General features: G+C 51.8%; 1 protein-coding gene across 4 annotated transcripts in view; it reads right to left on the minus strand.

Moving 5' to 3' along the window:
- TENM4 (teneurin transmembrane protein 4) overlaps nt 1–21,397 on the minus strand; it is a 913,628-nt gene that overhangs the window by 238,628 nt on the left and 653,603 nt on the right. For all 4 annotated transcript variants that reach the window (XM_075546361.1, XM_075546358.1, XM_075546360.1 and 1 more), the window contains 3 exons: nt 19,090–19,345; nt 9,234–9,332; nt 7,729–7,964 (listed from right to left, as the gene is read on the minus strand). In XM_075546361.1, coding sequence (XP_075402476.1) covers nt 7,729–7,964; nt 9,234–9,332; nt 19,090–19,345 — 591 coding nt within the window. The remainder of the gene's footprint in view (nt 1–7,728; nt 7,965–9,233; nt 9,333–19,089; nt 19,346–21,397) is intronic.

Genomic DNA, 21,397 nt, shown 5'->3' on the forward strand with positions numbered 1-21,397 from the left:
CAGGAAGGCCCTTAAGGAGATGGACTGGCACAGTGGCTGCAACCATGGGCTCACGGATGTCCTGTGAGGATGTCCCAGGACCGGGCAGAGCTTGGCTCTGATGTGCATCAGGGCGCTAGGGGTCAGAACAGGCTCAATGGTGCCCAGTAACAGCAGCAGCACCAAACTCTTCTATCACAGGGCAGCTCTGCACCTTCGGTCATTTTCTTTCTTACTTAGCTGAAACATGTTGAGCGTCAATACTTATGGCTAGTCTTTTGTTTGCTCTCTTTTACTTCTATTTTATGGATGAGGAAATTACAGTTTAAGGAATTTAAGTCCTTGCCTGGGTGGCCCAGCTAAAAGAAACACCCTCTCTCGTAAGGGTGTTTCCCATTGTCTGCACCCCTCGGGCTGCTTCTGTCCCGGTAGCCCCACAGAGCAAGGCCAGTTCTGCCCACGATGACAGAAGAACCACTCCACTCTGCTGAAGCCTGCCTTGCTGGGGGCTGGCACAAACTTGTCTGGGGCCTGTTCTGAAGAGAACCATCTATATATGTCTTGCTATTAGCAATTCCCACAGAGCAGCATGGAGGAAGCACTCTTAGAGAGAACAGCTTTAATACAAGAGCCTGTATCTTCATGGGCTTTTTCTTCCTTTTCTCCTAAATGACCAAGTTTAGTCATCTCCTTCTCCTATTCTCTGGGATCATAAAGCTTCTAAATCTATGGCTTCTGTCCAACAGGCCTGATGTGAAGGCAAAGACGAAGGAGAGAAAATGTATCTTATTGCCCACTAATGACACCCAGGCCCAAAGTGCAACAAGTCCAAGCTTAGGAGGCAAATGGCTTCTGAGCCCCCAGGCTAGCCTGAGCTGAACCAGAGGGGGATAATTGAGGGCACAGGGAGGACAATCACCGTGGCCTCTTCTAATCCATTTCCTACTCGCTGCATGGTTATGTCACCTGCACGTGAATCTCAGGACACGAAACCACCATGGTTTTGTCGCATCTAGTTCTTCTTTTGCTTAGAATATTCTTGACAGTGCCAATCCTTTAATAAGGCCATTGGCTCAGTCAACTCTTAGCATGCTCCGGGCTAGAGACTGCGTGTGCAGCAGAGACTGAGGTGTGCAGCAGAGACTGAGGCCTGCAGAGACAGGGGGTGGGGCCCTGCGCAGCAGACTCCTTAAAGAGAAGGGCAGCCAGTAGCTGGACTGCTGCGATGCTCAAGGGCGAGTGGAGAGGTGTCAGCGATCTCGAGAGCCAGCACAGCGCGTCGCAAGTCCCACTACAGAGACCCCTCTTACTGACGCAGCCCAGGTACCCTCAGAACACCGGACGCCCCAGGCTTCTTCTAGACACATGTTTGAGACAGAAGAGCCAGTCTTGTCCGTCGCAACAATGTAAACAGTACCTAGGACCCATACATATCTTTGTACAGATGAAATCACCATGAGCCGGGTGACCCCCTTTACATGGGTTCTAGATTTTCCTTCAGAGCCACCTGTGTGACCAAAAGAGACAGGTATGACTTTGAGAGCCGCAGTGTGCCGACTCCCATTCCAGACCAGGAGATGCAGTCACAGCTCAACCAGCTCGCCAACGGCCATCTTTGGAAAAGCTGCAATTAAGCTTAGAAAACCCCCCCTTGTACATTAAACTCTCACCGCTTTAATGGTCAGGGTTTTTTTTTTTTTTGGCTATTCATAATCAGCTTTAGGTGTGACCTAATTTAAGAAAAAGTTTTTTCACCTTCATTGCTCACTAGAAAGTCTAGTTCCTGTGAAGTCGTTGCAACCCACCTGTGTGACCCACCCGTGTGTGTCCCGGTGTGACATCCTACAGGTAGAACCACAGACTGGGAAGGGCCTGCCGAGACCATCCCGGATGAGAAAACACACGTGCAAGGAAGGTCTGACAACCTCCCGGGGTCACCACCAAAGGACTCTGCCCGTCATTACTACGCTTGTGCTCTCCGCCACCACCTGGGTGTCTTCCAAGAGCCTCTCCATAACTTCAGGAGGGAAGAACTCTTCTTCCTCTTCCGCAGGGGAGGAAGCCGAGGACCCCCAAGGCTGCCCCGCTGGCCTGGGCGGAGCGGAGGCTCCCACCAACGTGGCCAGACTCTGAAACGCATCTTCTTTTCCAGCCCAAACTCTGTGGTGCCTTTGAGAAATCCCCGTAAATGACTCTTGTCCTGCAGGGCAGAGGCAGAAATAAGGGATGGATGGATGGATGGATAGATAGATAGATAGATAGATAGATAGATAGATAGATAGATAATGCCATCTCAGGATAACTCCCAATCTGTTTCAATGGTAATCCATTCTTGGTTCTTATCTTATTGCAAGATGTTTTCATTTCCTATTCCAAAGGCCTTGCTGGCAAAGACAGGTGCTTAAAGAGTCCTGACGGTATTAATCCAAGGCTGCTCTGCGGGGGCACGCAGTGGCTGCTTCTTCTGTAGAGAGGCGGCGCGTGAGGAAGCCGTCAGTTTTCTCTGGGCACAGGAAACTCGCAGCAAAACGAAACTCGACTTCTGTCCCAGATAAAGAAGTGATGTGAGGTGCTGCTTCCCTGGCATGGCACGGCAGTCCTACAAATGTTTCTGACAGATCCCCGGGTTGTTCTGCCAGCTGCCTTTGGGACGAACACAGCCAGGGAAGCCTGTAGGTGCTGCTGGGCTACGGGCCCGGCCCCAGTTCTGCTTGAACACTACAACTAATCGGCATCTCACTCGCTGCCATCAAATCAGTGTGGGTCCATGACAGCCCCATGGAGTTGGGGCGAACCGCCCTGTGAGTTTCTGAGACTGTAACTGTATGCCAGCAGGAAGCCCATCATTCTCCCACACTGACAGGTGTCCTTCCTTATCTATGCCAACGACTGCATCAACAGGAAGAGTATCTCACTTTTGGTGGGGGAGTGCTTACCTGCACTTGTGAGCAAGGTGCTTCGGGTAAATGATCTGACCCTCGATGTCACCATTGTCATTACGACCCTCACTGTCCAGATGGGATACCAGGCGCCACGTGTTTGAGCAAACTTGCCTCAGTTCGTGGTGTTTGCAGGCAGGGGGACTGATATCTCAAAGGAGGCTGGCCAGGATGCTGTTCACAGCTTCCTCCTCCTAAGATGGGGCTGGTCATTCCCACCACGTCCAGTATACGGACCATCAGCAAAGTGGATGTGGAAGCTCAGAGAATCGCGCAGTTCACTCAGTCAGAAAGCGGTGGCATCTTCTGATTCTTTGTCATCTGCTGGAGCCCAGGATCGCTAGCACAGTGGCCCATGGGGGTGGTCTTTGGAATCTCGTCTTGTTGTGAATCTCAGCTAGGTAACTGACTGATGGTGTGACACCGGCAAGTTGCTTAGCTTCTCTGAACTATAGTTTCCTCATCTGGAAAATACAGGAAATCACACTCATCCCCCAATAGCGTTGGGGTGATGGCATAGGGAGAGAGGCAGAGGAGAGAGGAAAGGCGAAAGAGGCCAAGTGCCCAGGGCTGGGTGAACCACAGCTCTGCCCTTGAGCATCTGAAGATGGGATGGGGTCCGCTCTAAGGCTCTCATGTCTGTGGCTGTGAACCTAGTGGCGGTAACGCCCCGGGATGTTAGCATGCAGAGCCGAAGGGCTCACTCAACACAGAGCGAGGCAGTGGGACACAGACAAAGCGAACTCACCTTACGATTAACCATAAACAGTGGCCCTGCAATTTCTATTGCTCTGTGCCACCACACTGCTTTCTTCTGGGGAGTGAAAGTATCTTAGAAAAAATGAAACGCAATAAAATAATGTATTCGTGCCCTGTTGACATGTAATCAGCCATCCCCGATGTGGGGCTTTGCAAAGCACACGGGCTGCGTTGAAGCCCCTTGTCTTATTCTCTCTGGTCTTGTTCTGCAGACAGGAGCTGTCTACAGAAAAGGTGCAATATTCAAACAGACACTAACAAGGACCTGAAATGTTCTTAATAGGAAGAAGATGAGAATACAGCAATGGCTGCCTTTCTGAGTAGGTATCCTGTGGAGCCAAAGATATGCCTTCTTCCTCTGAAGAGATCCTACAGGATTTCTACCCAGAGCCAGAAGGGCCCAGGAACCTGCCAGGGGGAGAGGAGATGGCCTGAGATCAGAGGCCCTGCAGCCTTGGTGGGCGGCAGCCAGGCACCCATTTCTCTATCTTCCTGTGAAGATAGCTGCAGATGTTGCTGTAAGTCAAAGGCCACTGGCTGCTCATTTCCCCAGAGACTTTCCCGCAACTCAGAAAGTTCACTTCAAATAGAGCTGTCACCGCTCCCATTCAGCCACGGCGCAGATACCAGTGCGAGACCAAGCCTTTGGGCTCTTTGCTTTGGACCTCCCCCTCTGCTGGTGAGGCGATACAATTCTTATCTGGAACTTGATAGGATGTAGAAAATAATTACAAATGAAAAGGTTATTCATAATTTTTAAATGAGTTAATTAGTAAACCCAGTCAGACTCACTCATTATAGTAATTAATAATTGATTATACTTGAAATTAAACACAATTTTTCATCAAAAATCTAATTAAATATCTGTGCTTTTGCCTGTTGATTAGATCGGTTGGTCTGCTGGAGACGTCTTTGTTAAGGCTATTTGGGCTTGGTTGAGACAATTAATTTGCTTTTTAATGATTGATAGTTTCTTACAAGTTAGTCATCGCAGCCTGTAATTATGGCCAAGCAACAAGATGCAACCTCCTTGGCCCCAGCAGCTGGAGGGGACCAAGCACCTAGGCTGACACCCATCCGGCTGCGCTAGCACGCTCAACGCTCACAGACACCTTCCTGCGCCAAGGACTCTGCCTGTTTGCTAGGTAGGAAATGGGGGTGGGGTGGGCATGGGGTGTAGAAAGCGCAGCAACTGCCTGCAGGCACTCAGATGGGATGGGATGAGATGGGAATGAGATGCAGGGGGCTAACCCCTTCCCTGGGTGGCCAAGGGGACATCCCAGGCTTGTCAATCTGACCCAGTCCTTCAGTTGGAAACCCAGATTCGGGTCTGAATGTTTTTGTACCTAGAGTTTCATCAGAGCAGTGTATTCTTGCTGTGGACTCAACAAGCCTCCCCAACCAGAGACACACATCTTCCTCTTCCTACACCATCACCGTCTAGGGTCGGGCCTCCAGCTGTTCCTGATGCTGCATTGCGCTTCCTTCCTGCCGGCGAGTGCTTCTTTTCCCTGATCTTTCTAAAACCGCTCTGCAACGAAAGTCTGATTATGTCCTTCCACCGCGTAACACTCTCTAATGGCTTTCCACTGCCCTCCGTTTGGACCATCCTTCCCCCGTGTCTGCTCCAGTAAGCCCGACTTCAGGAGTCAGCTAAATGACCATCTTTCCCAGGAGGTCCTCCCCGTGCTCCGAGGAGGGGCTGGGCACCGCCCACGTTGGCTCGACCACCGTTCTGAGTGCGCAAGCTTGCGAGGCTACGCAGCCCTCGAGAGGAGGGGCTGTGTTCATTCTTTAACCAGAGCACTTCGTACCGTGCTTAGATCGCAGCAAGTAGCCCACGTGGTTTGCTGAATGAAAAGTCAAATCCACAAACTGCGATTCAGGGACTATCAATGTGGGAAGAAAAATGAAGTGACTCAGTGAAGGCTGGGGTTGGACTCTTGGTACAGGGTCATCAAGGCTCGGTTTGCATCCTGTGACAGGGAGCGCCTAGTCTCCTACAACAATTTCTACCTGGTGCTACCTGAAGACTGCTCGTGTGCTCTTATGAGACAGAAGAGAAAGAAGCCTGTGGAAGAGGGAAAAAAACACAATCCAGAGAGAGAGAGAGAGAGAGTTTTTTAGGTCATGAAAGGGCTTTATTCTTTTTCTTTGAATTAAGCTACACAGCATAAACCTGGAAATGCCGATGCAAAGCACGCTGACGTCTGTGTAGCAAGCTCCTTGCTCTTCGTAATGACTGTTTCTCACAGTGTTCTAAAGTGACATTTCCTGCCCCAAAGTCTACTCCTTTAGGACATAAAACTGTGTCAATCAAGGGCAAGACTTGAGTCAATGGCTGGAGACACAGTATTGGTGCCACCAAAAGGAACTTTCGTGCCAAGTAGTAACCCTTCTCTTCCAGAGTTTTGCTGGGCCCTGCCTTCGACTTAGTCAGTTCCTTTACCCAGTGGCCCAGAGCAGGAATGGCAAGTGCCTGACATGGCATTACTTTTCTCCATTCTGTGACCACCACAGACATCACTAATCAACCCCGAGACAATCTGCCATGGAGTCTGAGCATAGCCTCTAAGCCCGACTCGACAGAGCAGCAATCACTGATCACAAAGAATAAAAGATGAAGCCCATATGCCATCCTGGTCCTTAGAGCCTTACGTTCTCTAAGGCAAACCTCACAAAGGGAACAAGGGACCCGCTAGATCAGGAGAGGCCGTTGAGTTAGAAATGTTGACAGAGACCTCCCTCCCCATTTGCAGCACTGTCGTCTACCTGATGATTTGTCTTCGTAAAATCCAGGAATCTTGAGAAGCAATCTGACTGTTTAGCTCACCCACATCTATCACTGCGCACATTCCTTCCTCACATTCTGTGGGTCCATGCCCTATTGTTCATTTACAGTCACTGAGCCCCTACCATCTCTCAGAGAGCCCCCGCCCTCCTCAATGACGTCACTGGCTACAAAGTCCTTTCCCCACTGGGAGGGCTGTTTCCTCTGCTCCTCGCTGCCAGGTGTTCTTGTTTTTTATTTGACTTACGCTCAAAATCAAACCAACCGCCGACCAGGCCCCCGAATAACAGAAACTCCTTTGCTTAAAGAATTACCTCAGAATTGCTTAGCACGGGTTCAAGAGCTGAGAAAGCTGGCCCTGACCTACTTTCTAGCTTCCAATCTGAAAGCCGAAGGATGAAAACGGAGTCTGACCAGCAGAAGGATGGAAATGACATTGAGGATTAAGTCAACCTCACTCTGAATGCCTTCACCCACAGGCTGTGTTCCCTGCAGGCAATGACTCCCTCTACACAAGGCACATGGATTTCTTCAGACTACTACCTGCCCTGGGAGAAGGCCAAGGCCAGAGAGAGAGAGAGGTGAGTCGTGGCCGGCAGCTGTTATAAATTCATAAAACAGCGTGGCGCTGCTTGAGTCAGGCAGTGCTTCCGGCGGAGCCCCTCACCCAAGTGCAGCACTCTGGTGCCCAGCTCATGCTGCTTCCTGAGGCCCGCTGGTCCCCAGTGAGGAGTCCCCTGCTCTCTGGCCGCCAGTGAACGCTCGACCTTGGTTCCCCCAACACCCTCAGACCATCGTGCCCGACCCTCACACCTCCAGACAGGCTTCTTGGCGTCCAGTCAGGATCAGCGCAGTCCCGTCTCTGATGGTCCCTGCTGATTCCAGGGCATGCCCTCTCGGTCCTCTCCTCACTGTTGCTACGTGGCCCCCGTGGAAGGGGCCTGCCTGCTGCCCGGTTCCCCAACTTGCCATTTCATCGGTAGCACAACACTCTGTGACACGCACCCTGAAGCCTAGTGCTAGTGAGTGCGTGCCTTGACGCACGGAGAGCAGATGAGAAGGCTCCTTCCTCTCTGGCTCTCAGAAGGTCTCACTCACGTGCAGAAGGGAGGGGAAGAGGAGTACACCGGGCTGACCTTTGGCAGGTTTGTGCTCTGACCTCCAGGCTGCAGAGGAGCCTTCAGTGCCCACAGGTGTCTTGGCCGCTGCCCTCTGGGCCCAGGGGGAGCGGAGGGAGGCTGGGGCGAGGGAGGTGCTTACCCACGAAGTAAGTCAGCAGGATGACCAGGGTGGCCGAGATGACGATGGCGCTCAGGGCGGTGCACTTCCAGTTACAGTACTTGGAGGGTTTCTTGAGGCTAAAGGCTGGCCGAGCGAAGGTGCTGCGGGGCAGGGGTCGAGGTGGAGGGGAGTACACGGTGCTGGATGTCAGTGGGTACCCTGGGGACGTGGTGCAGAACAGCGGGGAGGTGCCGCCTGGCTTGAAGAGGAAGTGCCTGTGGGCAGAGAGAAGCAGGAGCACGCATCAGGCTCCGTGGCGGCCTGGCATATCCCCGGGAATGCCCGACACACGTAGAGGACAGAGCAGAAGCATGCATGGGGGTCCTGGAGAGAGCGCATGAGCGCCACCACAGAGAAGACAGGGGGATGAGAAAAGGGGAACCAAGTACCAGGCCACAACAACAGCACACGAAGGCACGCTTCCACGGGAGACGAATGGGGGCAGTCCTACCCGTGGGGCAAACCTCCCAAGCGGAGGCAAGAAGGTGTTAGCACCCCACCCCCTGGCCATGGGACGAGGTATGAGGCACGGGGAACTTTCTCCTGGAAAGGTCTGGGGCTGACTGCTGGCTGGCTGCTATTTCCTACGGAACAAGCTACCAAACGGGGCTTTCTACTCCTGCAGCCAGCTCTAGTCTCAGACACCCTGGAGCTGCTCTTCTCTGTCCTGTAGGGTCGCTCGGAGTCCCGATCGACTCCGTGGCAGTGAGTCTGTGCTTTCTCTAAAGGCAGTGCAGTTACTTGGAAACCATCTCAAATCCTGCTCTGCTACCTGGACGCAACGGACTTTCAAAGGTCCCCCGCCCTCAAACACGTGCTTTGCTGATGTACTTTGAGTGGGGCGTGGGATACCCACTCGTTGGAAGATGCTCTCATGAAGCTCTGCTGTGCCCAAGAGGCCCCCTTGTAACCAATGCTTTCAAACAACTGCTCAGAAGCCAGGCTTGCTCCCTTCTGAGCCCCTGGTGAAAGCTGCTCATAGGGCAGGCGGGCATCGGATCCTACTGCCTCACTAGTCTTGAGCGCCGCCTGGGACAGTCAGCACACATGGCTGTGGCCAAACGCATGTCAGGTAATCCTCCCCAGCGTGGCTTTCACCATGGCCTGGGAGGGTTTCCACACGCTGCCTGGAAAGTCTCACCTCCTGCCAGATTCAGGGAGCAGTCCCATTGCCACCAGCATATAAGTTGCTTCATGGTTGTAGAATACAAATCGCTACATGAGATGATTTTCAGAATGGCAAAGGCAGCCAATGAGATGGCAGGAGCTGCATATTAACAAGGCTGCTGTTAATATGCGGGGGGACAGAGTCTTCTAAGGATAAACTCTAGCAAGGTGAACGTGGACTTGGGGATGGACATGCAATAGGATGACACTGGCTTCCCCAAGATGCCCTGGGAGGGAAGGACTCAGGGGTTGCATGCAAGTGCAGGAGGTTCCGGGAGAGCACACACAGAGAGGAGAAGCATGAGGACGCCACCTACCCGTCACCGTAAGCCCCATCATGGCGGGAGGCGCTGAGAATGTCCATCTCAATGAGGTTGTCCTGCAATGTCCCTAGGAATGGCTGCTTGCCTAGGTTTCTACGCACACATGGAGACATGAATGAAGCAATGAGTCATGCATCGATGAAGGGGCCAGTAGAGAAACACACACAGTAGCTGGTTGGTGCAGCGGTGCGTGAGACTAGCGGGCCACGGCGTCCAGGCAATGGGGTGGTGTGCAAGCTGCGTGTGTAGGGGGCACACCTGGTGCAGAGCATCCGTGGGAGCACTCTCCCCACAAACCTGAATGACTGGCAGTTGTACACATCAAATCCCAGCCATCATCGCCGAGGAGCGAGTGAGGGTCAGGCCCTGAGCCAGGCACATTACCCATCACATTCCTCTACCTTCCCAAACAGGCTAGAGCAAGGGCGTGCTACCTCCATTCCAGACACGCAGGTTGGGATGTGGTGAGGTAACAGGACTTGCCCAAAGTCACCAGTGGGCAAGGTTCCATAGAGGGATCCGAGTTTGATCTGGCTCCAATACCTGGAATGTTTCTCCTCCTGGATGCTACCCACGTACCGGATTTGCTTGGAAAGAGCAGCACATGCTCTCACTTTGCTAAGCCAACCTGGATGGTGGGGGTGGGGTGGGAAAGTCAAGCTTTCTCAAGCAAGGACTGCTCCGCCGCCTTCCGGTGAGCTGTTGGCGGCTACGCATCCGCACAGGTTCATTCCCTTGATTTGGAGTCGGGGGAGGGAGGAGCCTGAGAAGATGGATTTCTCCCTAGTTCCCAGGTTTCGGCTGAGGATGCTGGCTCCTGGACCACATTTGGAGCACGGTAGTCTGTCCACCGTGTGGGCGCCTGGATGATATATGACCTGCAAAGATGGTGCGCCCCTGAGAACTCAGAGGGAGTTCTCCACTGTGTGCGCAAGGAGAGCAGGGCCGGGGTTTTGCCCTTGTTTCTAAGCCATACTGAAAGCAGGCACACTTGCTCTTTCTGCTTCCGACCACGCCCCTTAAGTGACATCATGCACGCTGGCACACACTGGGTCCTGCTTTCTGATACTTTCAGGACTGCTGCCACCTCACCTCCTTTATGGCCCCGCAGGGGGTCATTTTTAACAAGTCAGCGGTGGTGGCTTCCATCTGTCGGGAGCACTTGTGAGAGGGGAGGGCCACAGAGGGTCAACTTCGGAGGTGCGCCCCACCAGCAAGCACCCTTCCTTCTGCCTCTGAGCGGGTCCTGGGAACCAGAACACTTGAATTCTGCCTCTCTTTTATGCCACGCGGCTGCTGCGTGGCCTGCGCCTCTCTGAGTCTCCCCGTCTTCATCTGTAAATAGGAACGGCAGCAGCAAGCTCTCGCGGATCTTCCAAAGGGGCAGCCGAGGAAGGTCGTGCGATCTCTAGTTCACACCCGAGGAAGCCGCGAGGCGTGCGATGGCGGTGGGAGGCTTTCTACAAGCGGCTCAAAGATTGTGTGACGTCCTCGTGCAAAATGCAACTGCTCCTCTTAGTGGGGAACCACGCCGGTCATGTGTCAATCGTGGTTCCAGATGCTGAGGAGCGCTGCGACAATTGCCCATCCAATTGCATCCCTCGCAAACAGCCCCTGGGATGAGGGCGCCAGTCCTTGCGCGGGTTGGTAAGGTGAGGACCAGAGAGGCGCAGTGGTTTTGCTAAGGTAAGCGAGCAACAGCCGTGGCATCAAAGCCTGGGGCCAGAGCTGACGCCCTCTCTGCTTCACAGCCTGCTCTTGCCCCGCTCTCGCCCCTGGCCTGCTCCACCAACCAGAGGAGGGAGGCGCTGGACGTGCCAGCTCCACTCAGAGCTGGTTGCTAACATCCTCCGAGGCAGTGCTCGGGCAACCGAGCCCACTGAGCGGTGAGTGCCCTGGCGCTGGGAACTTTAGGGTGAGTTCAGGCGATATGCTGTCCTGGGGGAGTGCCTACCCGAAGCACCTCCCACAGTGTTGGTGGAAGAGTTTTCCCTCCAGGCCCAGAGGGACGCACTTAATTCCTGAGGTCAGGCAGACCAGGGGTCAGGTCCAGCTCCATCCTTCAGCAGCCCTGAGCCAGGTGAGTTCGTCTCTCTCAGCACCCGTAACAAGGTAACAATCTCTGTTACACACTACAGGGCAATTTGGACCAAGTCTCTTCTTGTCCTCACGCCTCCAGTGCCTTTGTAAACCTTTCAGAACCAAGCTGTAGTCTTCTCCTGATCCTGAAAGACCTGGCCCCCGATGCTTCTCCGACCACCTCCTCCTCTGTACCCCAGATTCACTGACCTCCTCGTACCCAGCATAGAGCCTGGCTAGGGAAGGCTGAACTCACCCCACGCACGCTGACCAAATAGCACCTGCACAGGAATATCCAGGAAGTTCTTTGGGACAGCCCTGCTCACTAGCCCATCTTCTGGTCCTGTCTAGATCGTGTTTCTACCCACAAAGCCCCGGGTCCAGCCATGCCTTCACCTCATTCTCACAAGAACCTAGGGAGTTAGAACAGTTGGGCCTGCCCCCTCCGTTTCTATAGCTGAGACCACAAGGTGGGCCGAGGGCCGGTGACTTGGTGAAGCCCACACAAGAGGTTAATGGTACTGGGATTTCAACTAATGAATGAAGAAATCACAAATGGACCAGGCCATAGAGACCCTTCTAAAAGGCGGGTCCCTTTGTGTTACTCGCCTACTCACAAAGACCCATCTCTGTTTGCACCACTCGGGACCCTCGTGACTAACAACCAGGGCAAGCTCCTTTTCATATCATTCCAGGTCTCCATTTCCTCTCAACGCCACACGGCCCCTGTGCTTCTACTCCAGCCTGCCCACCATTTGCCCTCTCTCTAAGTGCCAAACGCTCCCGGCTCCGCGCCTCTGTAGAGCTGTCTGCCCGGAGCCTCCTTCCCTGTGTGCTCTGAGGAGCTGTAGTCCACGACCAGGAAGGCAGCACGAGAGCGCGGTTAGCCTCGATAAGGCTCCTGGCCCTTCCCTTTGCAGGTAAGCCATTGAACTTTTTGATGTTTTAAGATATTTATGTCTGCCACGGGGATGATCAGGAGCTGAACCGAGCAGTGCAGGAGAGTTGCCGCAGGTGGTCTGAAGCTATCCTTTACAAGGCTACCCTACAGGGTTGCAACTTGGCTGGTGTCTGCAGACACACTGGCAGGGTTCCCAGGAGCGACTGACGGAATGGGCTCCGTGTGCCTAGAATATTTGTAAAAGCAATATGGGCTGGTGCGGGACACCAATCTCCTTCTGGGAGTCTGGACTCTGGGGGTGTGAAGCAAGCAGTGGGCACCTATGTGATCACTGCCTCCCCGTCCCCCCAATAAAAACAACCCTGAGCACTGAGGCACTGAGCTCCACTGGCTGGCAACAATTCACATGCACCGTCACAACCCAATCCTGGGGGAATTAGCATGTCCTGTGTGGTGCAGTGATTTGTGAGTTAGGCTGCTAACCTGAAGGCCAGCCGTTCAAAGCCACCAGCGGCTCTCAAGGAGAAAGATGAGGCTTTCAACTCTCATAAAGAGTTTCAGTCTCATAAACCCAAAGGGGGAATTCTACCCTGCTGCGCACATACACATATATGCCCCTGCGTGTATATATATGTTGTTGCTGTGAGTCAGAGTTGACTTGATGGCAGTGAGTTCCGTTTGTGGCATTCCGATGAGAGAGGGCTCTGGAAGCGTATCCTTGGCTTCTCCTGGTCTGTGCTCTGCGCACCTTTTCCTCCTGATGACTGTGCTTTGAAACCTTTGATGTAATACGTCATGGATGTAAGCGTGACTGTGTGATGAGTCTTGTGAGGAGTTCTAGTGGATCCTCGACCTTGGGGGGTCATCCTGGGGCCTCCCAGCACTGTACCTTATAAGAAAACTGTGAGGACGGGAGAGTGTGTATGTACAAAGTGCTTAGGGCGGCACGGGCACCCTGTAAGGGCTGCCTGAGTTTGTATGATTGGGAATTGAGGTTCTGCTCGACTGTCCCCTCTCTTGGTGCAGTGTCCGCAGGGCCCTGCCTCGTTCGCTGGTCTGTTGCCTCACCAGATGAGGAGCTTCTTCCATGGCTGGGCTAGAATCCCTGGATGTCACGGAAGACTACCAGTTTTCAGGGGTTGGCCTGATCAAGCGGAAGGCACCATGTGTCATTCTGGGAACCACGCAGACCTGAGGCGAGGCACAGCTGCTCCCCAAGTAGAGTGAAACTACAAATAGGGTCACGCATTCCCAAACCAGGCCTGAGATGAGAAGAACTGAAGTCCGGGTCTGGCAGCCGCCTGCTCTGGCTTTGCCTTCATGCAACAAGAGCCTGGCGGGTTATTAATCAGACAGTCCCTGTGAAATCAATTAAGTTTCTGATGCTGCAGACAAGAGAAGCGGGCCAGGGTTTGGCGGGGCGTGAACACATGGCTCTTTCCAGAATGGACCGCAGATGTACCCGAGGGAGTGGGCAACATCCCACCCTAGCTCGAGGGAGCAGAGAGGCAAGCCCCGCCTCCCCTCCGAGGATCTAGTTAACCTGGGGAAGGGCCAGGAGCCTGGCAAGAACCAGAATGGAGTGGATTCCCCTCCAGGACCCTCCCGCTCCTTTCCCCTTCCACTGATATTTATTTTCCTGCCAACAGAAATCTAAAGCCCTCTTGGTCATTCTACCAGCTGTTGTGGTATTCGCTCAGCTATTTATTTTAGACTCTCAACACAGACTCAGTTTGACAATTAGGGAAGGGGCTCTGTGATCGTTTCTCGGGCAACAGGAGGTTCCCATTTGGTTGGGGTCTGCAAAGCTGTTCTGCCACCCATCTAGGCCGTGGCTCGGGACGTGCCTTCCTCTCCTCCCGCACACGCCAGGGCTCCTGCTTTCCCTCCGATTCTCAGCTCACACCGTCCCCCGCCCCCCAGCCCTGGGGAAGCTTTCCTTTTCCTTCCTCAAGTCTCACGGGAGGCTATGTATGCATGCATTGGTTCTGCCACTCGTTCATTTTATTTTGCCTGTGCGCTAATATCTAGTAAGCATCCATCATATGGCCAGCCCTGGGGATGGGCTGGCTAGCAGGAGACACCTGAAACACTGGCATCGTCCTTATCCTAGCACTTACCCTATCGCAACACAAGAGCCTCCTGTCCTAAGTGTTACCTGCTAGGCACAAAGTCTATTGAATGGCAAGTACTACATAAGTACTTGAACATCTACTGCGTGCAAAGACATTTCCAGGCACTATTCTTGTGTGAGTGTTTGAATGGTCCTTATAAGACAGTGTGGTGGATTCAAGATGACCACAGATTGTTGGACACTGCTCCCACTGAGATGTGGGTTCTGTAACCTCTCCCCTTTAACTTGGCTGACGGTTCCTACTTTGATCAATAGAAAAACTTATGAAATCTTTCTATTGGCAAATATTTAGAAAGGTCAGCAGCTTCATACAAGTGTAAGAAGCCTGAGCAACCAATTATAAGGTACAACCACCCTGCTGGGAAGACCATGTGTAGATCGGAGACTAGAGCCAAGAGGGCAAGGACGCTCCCTAGCAAATCCTACCCCGCCAAGGTGTTCAGCATATGAGTGATGCCATATTGGATTCTATATACTAGCCTTCCTGCCAGCAAATACCACCACGATAGTGCATTATGAGTTGGCTGTTAACTACAAGGTTAGCAGTTTGAAACCATTTCATGGGACAGAGATGAGACTTTCTACTCCCATAAGGATTTACGCTTTTGGAAACCCACAGGGGTAGTACAACTCTATCCTTGAAGGTCTCTGTTAGTCTGAATGGACTTAATAGCAGCGAGTTTTTTGAGCGCTTCCTGGATTCCTGACTCATAAAATTATGGAGCATAATTGAATGGTAGGTTACCTGTTGGGTTGCTAACCACAAGGTTAGCAGTTCAAAACCATCAGCTGTTCTAAGGACGGACGATGAAGCTTTCTACTCTCATAAAGAATTTCAGCCTCAGCAACCCATGGTGGCAGTCCTATTGCATCTTCCATTCCATGAGTTGGAATTGACTTTTTGACAGTGAGCACGGAGTTTTGCTTTGGGCTCTGAAGAGTTTGTTATGTGACACTAATCAGATCAGGAAGGTACTGTTATTTTTTCCATTTGAGAGATGGAAAAACTCAAGGTCTCTATCCATTAGCTAGTGTGAATACTGGAGTAGAGGTTAGAGCATCGTGTGTGTGTGCGTGTGTGTGTGTGTGTGTGTGTGTGTGTGTGTGTGTGTGTGAGAGAGAGAGAGAGAGAGAGAGAGAGAGAGAGAGAGAGAGAGAGAGAGAGAGAGAGAGAGAGAGCCTAAAATCTGTGAATAACTTGCTATGTGAATAATGCCTTCAGAACATCAGCTGTTCCCTCAGGGCTAAACTTACAACTTCTCCCAAGTAGAGAAGAGGTTAAATCTATTATCTTTTTCCCTTCCAGTCATCTGGTCTGAAAGGCTCAATAAGTAAATAACTTCTCAGGACTAATTTTCTTCGCAGATGGGTGTGAAAGCACAGGCGTGACTGGTCGAGCATGCACTGTGAGAGGTGGGCATGGCGATGTTTGCTGGTCCTCTGACATCTCCTTGACTCTGCCTTCCCAGCCACCGGGATCAACAGGAAATCTGAACGCACATTGTGCACGAGAAATGACAGCTCATAGAGGCCGAGTAAGTGCCCTAACTGCTAAAAACGAAGGTTGAAATCTAGGTCCATCTGAGTCCACACACTTTCCATTGGCCAGACTTGTCACGGATCACTCGTAAACTATCCCTTGCTTGTCCTTTGCCGTCCATCAGTGAAGGTCAAGATTGAAATGGAGAATTCTACTCGTGCCATCCACTGGATTAGGTAGGCACCACTACCAGGCTGAGGCCATCTCTAGTTGCACATGGACTCTGGGGTCCCAGAGGAAGACATTCACATTCTGAGTCACAGCCACCCTATAGGACAGGGTGGAACTGCCCCTGTGGGTTTCCAGGACTGCAACTTCTTTGTGGGAGTCGAAAGCTTCATCTTTCTCCTGCAGAATGGCTGGTGGTTTCAAATGGAAAGTGGTTTTTGCAAAATGAAAAAGGGAGAAGGGCATTCCAGCAGAAAGCCGTGGAAGAAAGTATGCACAAAGGTACAGATTTGGGGAATGCTGACACACACATAATCACATATACATATGCATACTGAATTTATACATAATTATTACAAATGTGTATGAATATAACTATATATATACACACAAGGGGGCTTCAAAAAGGTCATGGAAAAATTCCACTGTTTATTAATTCCATTTTCCCACAAACTTTTTAAAGCTCCCTCATATCTACTTGTGTATATTAAAAAACAAACTCTGCTGTTGAGTTGATTCCGACTCCTAGTGGCCCAACAGGGCAGCAGCAAAATGCCCCATGGGGTTTTCCGGGCTGTATATCTTTACAGAGTCACATGGCCATCTCTTTCTCCTGCAGGAGAGTGGGGGGGTTCAAATCTCACACACCTTGTGGTTAGCAGTGGAGCTCTTAACCCCTGCACCCCCAGGAATCCATGTATCCAAAATGGTCAGGTGTCTGTGTATATCTGTATCACTCTCTATATAATGGTATGCATATCCACACACACAATGGTATACGTGAGTGTATACCAACATGTTAACAAGATACACCCTTTGGTGGTGGATTAGTGAATTTCTTCATGCTTATTTCAAGTTTTAAAATATTCTGTAGCGAACACGTATTAAGTCAGAATGCACTGCAAGAGTGACGGTGGCAAGACTTCATCTCCCCTACTTCGGTGGTAGTGTGAAGGACGACCAGCTCCTAGGGAAGGGCGTCCTGCTTGGTAAAGTAGAGGGTCCTTGACAAGGAGGAGGACCTTTCTCAAGGATATGGCTCCACACAATGGCTCCCACAATGGGATCCAACATACGCATGGTTGTCAGGATCGCTTTGGGCTGGGCAGTACTTCATCAGGTTGTTCTCAGGGTCACTATGAGTCAGAACTGACCCGATGGCACCCAAGAGCAGTGATAAGAAACTCTTTGTGGAAGAAAATGGTGGCCCTGGTGGTGTGATCAATGGGTAGGACAGTGGTTCTCAACCTGTGGGTCAAGACCCCTTTGGGGGGTCGAATGACCCTTCCACAGGGGTCGCCTAATTCATAACAGTAGAAAAATTATAGTAGCAATGAAAATAATTTTATGGTTGGGGAGGATCACCACAACATGAGGAACCGTCTTAAAAGGTCGCGGCATTAGGAAGGTTGAGAACCACTGGGGTAGTAGGTCAGGATGAGAAAGTCAAGTGAGCCCTGGCCAACAGGTAAGGAAGGAGCATTGGGGCCTCCGTTAGGAAAACTTTTCTGGCCTACCTTCCTTCCCTTAAAGACCACTTGGAGACTCAAAGTAAGGAGCCCCTGCATGTCCCCACCCACTAATGACCCAAGCAGAGAGAGCAGCTACTGTGCTCATGCCAACCAGGCCCATTGATCATCTGCTGGCTTCTTTCAGCCCTGTGCGGTCATTCATCAAGCACAGTGGAGATAATGGAGATCTGATTAAGCTGCCCCAGGTGGGGATGGCATGCCATTATCCCACACTGTTCCTGACTGCAGCCCAGGAGGCAGGCGGGTGGAAGGATGCAACCGGAAACTCTTACCGACTATGAGCCCTGGAGTGGGGTCGGGGACTGGGCTTGCTTTTGAAACGAATCCACAGGAGCGCAGTGGGGCCAAAGGGTGTTGTTCTTTCTCTCACTGGGCCCCACAAGCTCCGTGTGGGGATACGATCATCGTGTGCCAGGCCAACGCAGAAGGAAGGACCTGCTTTTCATGCACAGATCCATTCTAGCGCCCTTCAATGTCCTCTGACTTTCCCCTCTGTCACAAATAGGAGAGATTGTGGGAGAGGGGGTCGGGAATATGAGTGTTTCAGGCCAGTGTCATACATCAAGTAGATGACTCAGAGACTCTAATTGTGCCAGCCTGGGACACTTCATCTTTCTGGAGAGAAGAGCGGTGATCCCCCAAGTCCACAACACTTATCTCTGAGTAGGATTTGGGGGAAATACAATGTTCATCTTTACATTTGTGCATATTCTCCAGGGAGCTTGGCTGGCTTATGTAATCAGAGGAAAAGACCCCTTTGGCAAAGATGGGGTTAAACAGAGGTCAGAAAGCAACAGCACACACCTCTGACTGGGGTAGCTGACAGAATGGAGGAGGGGCAGGGAGAAGGCTGGGACCCAGGTCTGGAGTGACCTGGAGAAGGTGGTGGTGGTGCGAATGACTTGCTCCGCACCTGCGTCCAGATCTCAGCTGTGTATCAAACTGCCCGTTTGAGTCCGTGATTGGTATCTAGCTCCTTGTCAGCTTCCAAACCCTGATCTGTAAATGTCAGGAGTTCTGAGCGCTGTGGGTATGAAAGCGAATGGACAGCAGGAGAGGAGACTCCCACGCACGGCGAACCAGCCACAGGCCAAGCTGGCAGTGGGGTCAACACACCCCTCCAGCAGGGTCCCCCAAGGGCAGAGCGTAGGATGAACGCTGCTCCTGGTGGCTGTGTGTGGCTGCCACCCTGGTGCACAGCAGCCCTCTCCAGCCTTGCTGTAGTTCAGGTGGGAAAGGAAGTGACTAGGTCAACAGTCTACCTTTAGGGAGCGGTCGGGCAGGACTGGACCTCAGGGCTGTTCGATTCTGTTCTCTGCTCCATCCCGCCCTCCACTCCACTGCACTTCTCCTCTGGCACTCAGTGCCAGCGCCTCTGGGGGCCCAGCTGGCTCTGTTCCCTGGGCAGCTGACCCAACTGGTCGCTGGAGATCCTGGGTCTCTGAAGCCAGCCTCCGGCCCCCCGCCCCGCCCCCCGGCCCCGCCCCGGCCCGCACCTGGTCTCCAGGGGGATGTTGCTGTTGAGCAGCCAGTTGTCCTGGACGTGCGCCGGCTCCTGGGCGCCACCCGCAGGCGGCTCTCCGGAGAGCGAGTGGTCCGTCGGGGCGGGGCTGGGGTTGCTGCGCGGAGTGAAGTTGCCCCGGTTCAGGGAGTTAATGGAGGCCGCGTGGTGCGGGTTGGGGGTGTGGGCGTGCGAGAGCGGCGGAGGCGGCGTCCGGAGCCGCGGGTGGTTCTGCAGGCCGCCTGGGTGATCTAGGGTGCAAACACAGCTGTCAGGGTGACCGGCCCAGAGCGGAGGCTCTGCCGCCCAAACAAGCAGTCCAGAGAGCCTTGAACCTGGGCTAGAGGGCAGGAATGTAAGGTTCAGCCCCTCCCACCCAAAACAAGCAAGCAAGCAACAAAACACTGTCATGGAGTTGGTGCTGGCTCACAGTGACCCTGTAAGACAGGGTAGAATTGCCCCTGTGGGGTAATTTACGGGAATAGAAAGCCAGCCGTCTTTCCCCCGGAGGCTGGTGGGTTCAGACTGCTGACCTTGCAGAATACAGCCCCACTTGTAACCACTGTGCACCAGGCTCTCCCAGCTCACCAGGCACTGACTGAGATCCACATGCACTCGGTCACTGTTGATGCAAACAGTATTTATTGAGCATCTACTATGTGGGTGCTGAGGATTTACCCAGCAACAAAATGTCCTAGATCCTTGTCCTCATGGAGCTTACGTTCTGGTATGGGTGAGAGTACAGGGCCGACTGAAAACAAACGAATGCCACGGCCGGGGATGTCGCCTATGTCACCCTGTTGCTCTCCTGCTGTCAGGGCAGTGACTGTCAACACGCATGATGTGTGCCTTACTGACCACAAGCTCGTCGGTTCGGAACCACCGGCGGCAGTTTTCAACTCTTGTAACAGAGTTACAGTGCTGGAAACCCACAGGAGTGGTTTTTTTAAAATCATTTTATTGGGGGCTCACACAACTCTTATCACAATCCATACACCCATCCATTGTCTCAAGCACATTTGTACATTTGCTGTCATCGTCATTCTCAAAACATTTGCTTTCTACTTGAGCCCTTGGTATCAGCTCATTTTCCCCTTCTCTCCCCCACCCTCCCTCATGAATCCTTGATAATTTATAAATTATTTTGTCATGTCTTACACTGTCTGACATCTCCCTTCACCCACTTTTCTGTTGTCCATCCCCCAGGGAGGGGGTTATATGTAGATCCTTATAATTGGTTCTCCTTTCTACCCCACAGGAATGGTTTTACTGTAGATTTGTTATGAGTCAGAATTGATTAGATGGCAGTGAGGGAGTTACGGAGGCTCAAGCAGGAGGAGCCCTGCTGGCATAGTGGGCTATTAACCTGGAGCTACTAGCCCCGGGTCAGCAGTTCAAGCTCACCAATCCCTCTGAGGAAGAAAGATGAGGCTACCTGCCTCTGTTACCAGTTAGAGCAGTGGTTCTCAACCTTCCTAATGATGGGGCCCTTTAATAGTTTCTCATGTTGTGGTGACCCCCAACCATATAATTATTATTTTTTATTCTTTTAAATGCATTTTTATTTTATTTTTTCTTTGCCCTAATCATTTTCTTTTTTCCCTTTTTTTTTTTTACATTTTATTAGGGGCTCATACAACTCTTATCACAAGCCACACATATACATACATCAATTGTATAAAGCACATCCGTACATTCTTTGCCCTAATCACTCTCAAAGCATTTGCTCTCCATTTAAGCCCTCTGCATCAGGTGCATTTTTATTTTTTGGAAGTCATGTAATTAGGATGTACATTAAGGTATTTTACAATGCTGGTAACTGTCTTATGTTTTTTAAAAAATAAAGCATTTTATTGGGGCTCATATAACTCATCACAATCCATACATACATCAATTGAGTAAAGCACCCTTATACATTCGTTGCCCTCATCATTCTCAAAATTCGCCTTCCACTTGGATTCCTGGAATCAGCTCATTTTCCTTTTTTCCCTCCCCCTTCCTCCCCCTCCCTCATGAACCCTTAATAATTTATAAATTATTATTTTATCTTATCTTACACTGCCAAGCATCTCCCCTCACCCACTTTCATGTTGCCCACCCCCCAGAGAGGAGGTTGCATGCAGATCCCGGAGATCGGTTCCCCATTTCTACACCTCCTTCCCTCCTGGTGTCGCCACTCTCACCGCTGGTCCTGAGGGGTTCATCCATTCTAGATTGCCTGTGTTTCCACATCCCTACTGCACCTAATTATTTTTGTTGTTCCTTCATTACTGTAATTTTGCTACTGGTATGAATCAGGCGAC

The sequence above is a fragment of the Tenrec ecaudatus genome, chromosome 4 (genome assembly GCF_050624435.1).
Source record: "Tenrec ecaudatus isolate mTenEca1 chromosome 4, mTenEca1.hap1, whole genome shotgun sequence".
NCBI classification, from domain to species: Eukaryota; Metazoa; Chordata; class Mammalia; order Afrosoricida; family Tenrecidae; genus Tenrec; species Tenrec ecaudatus.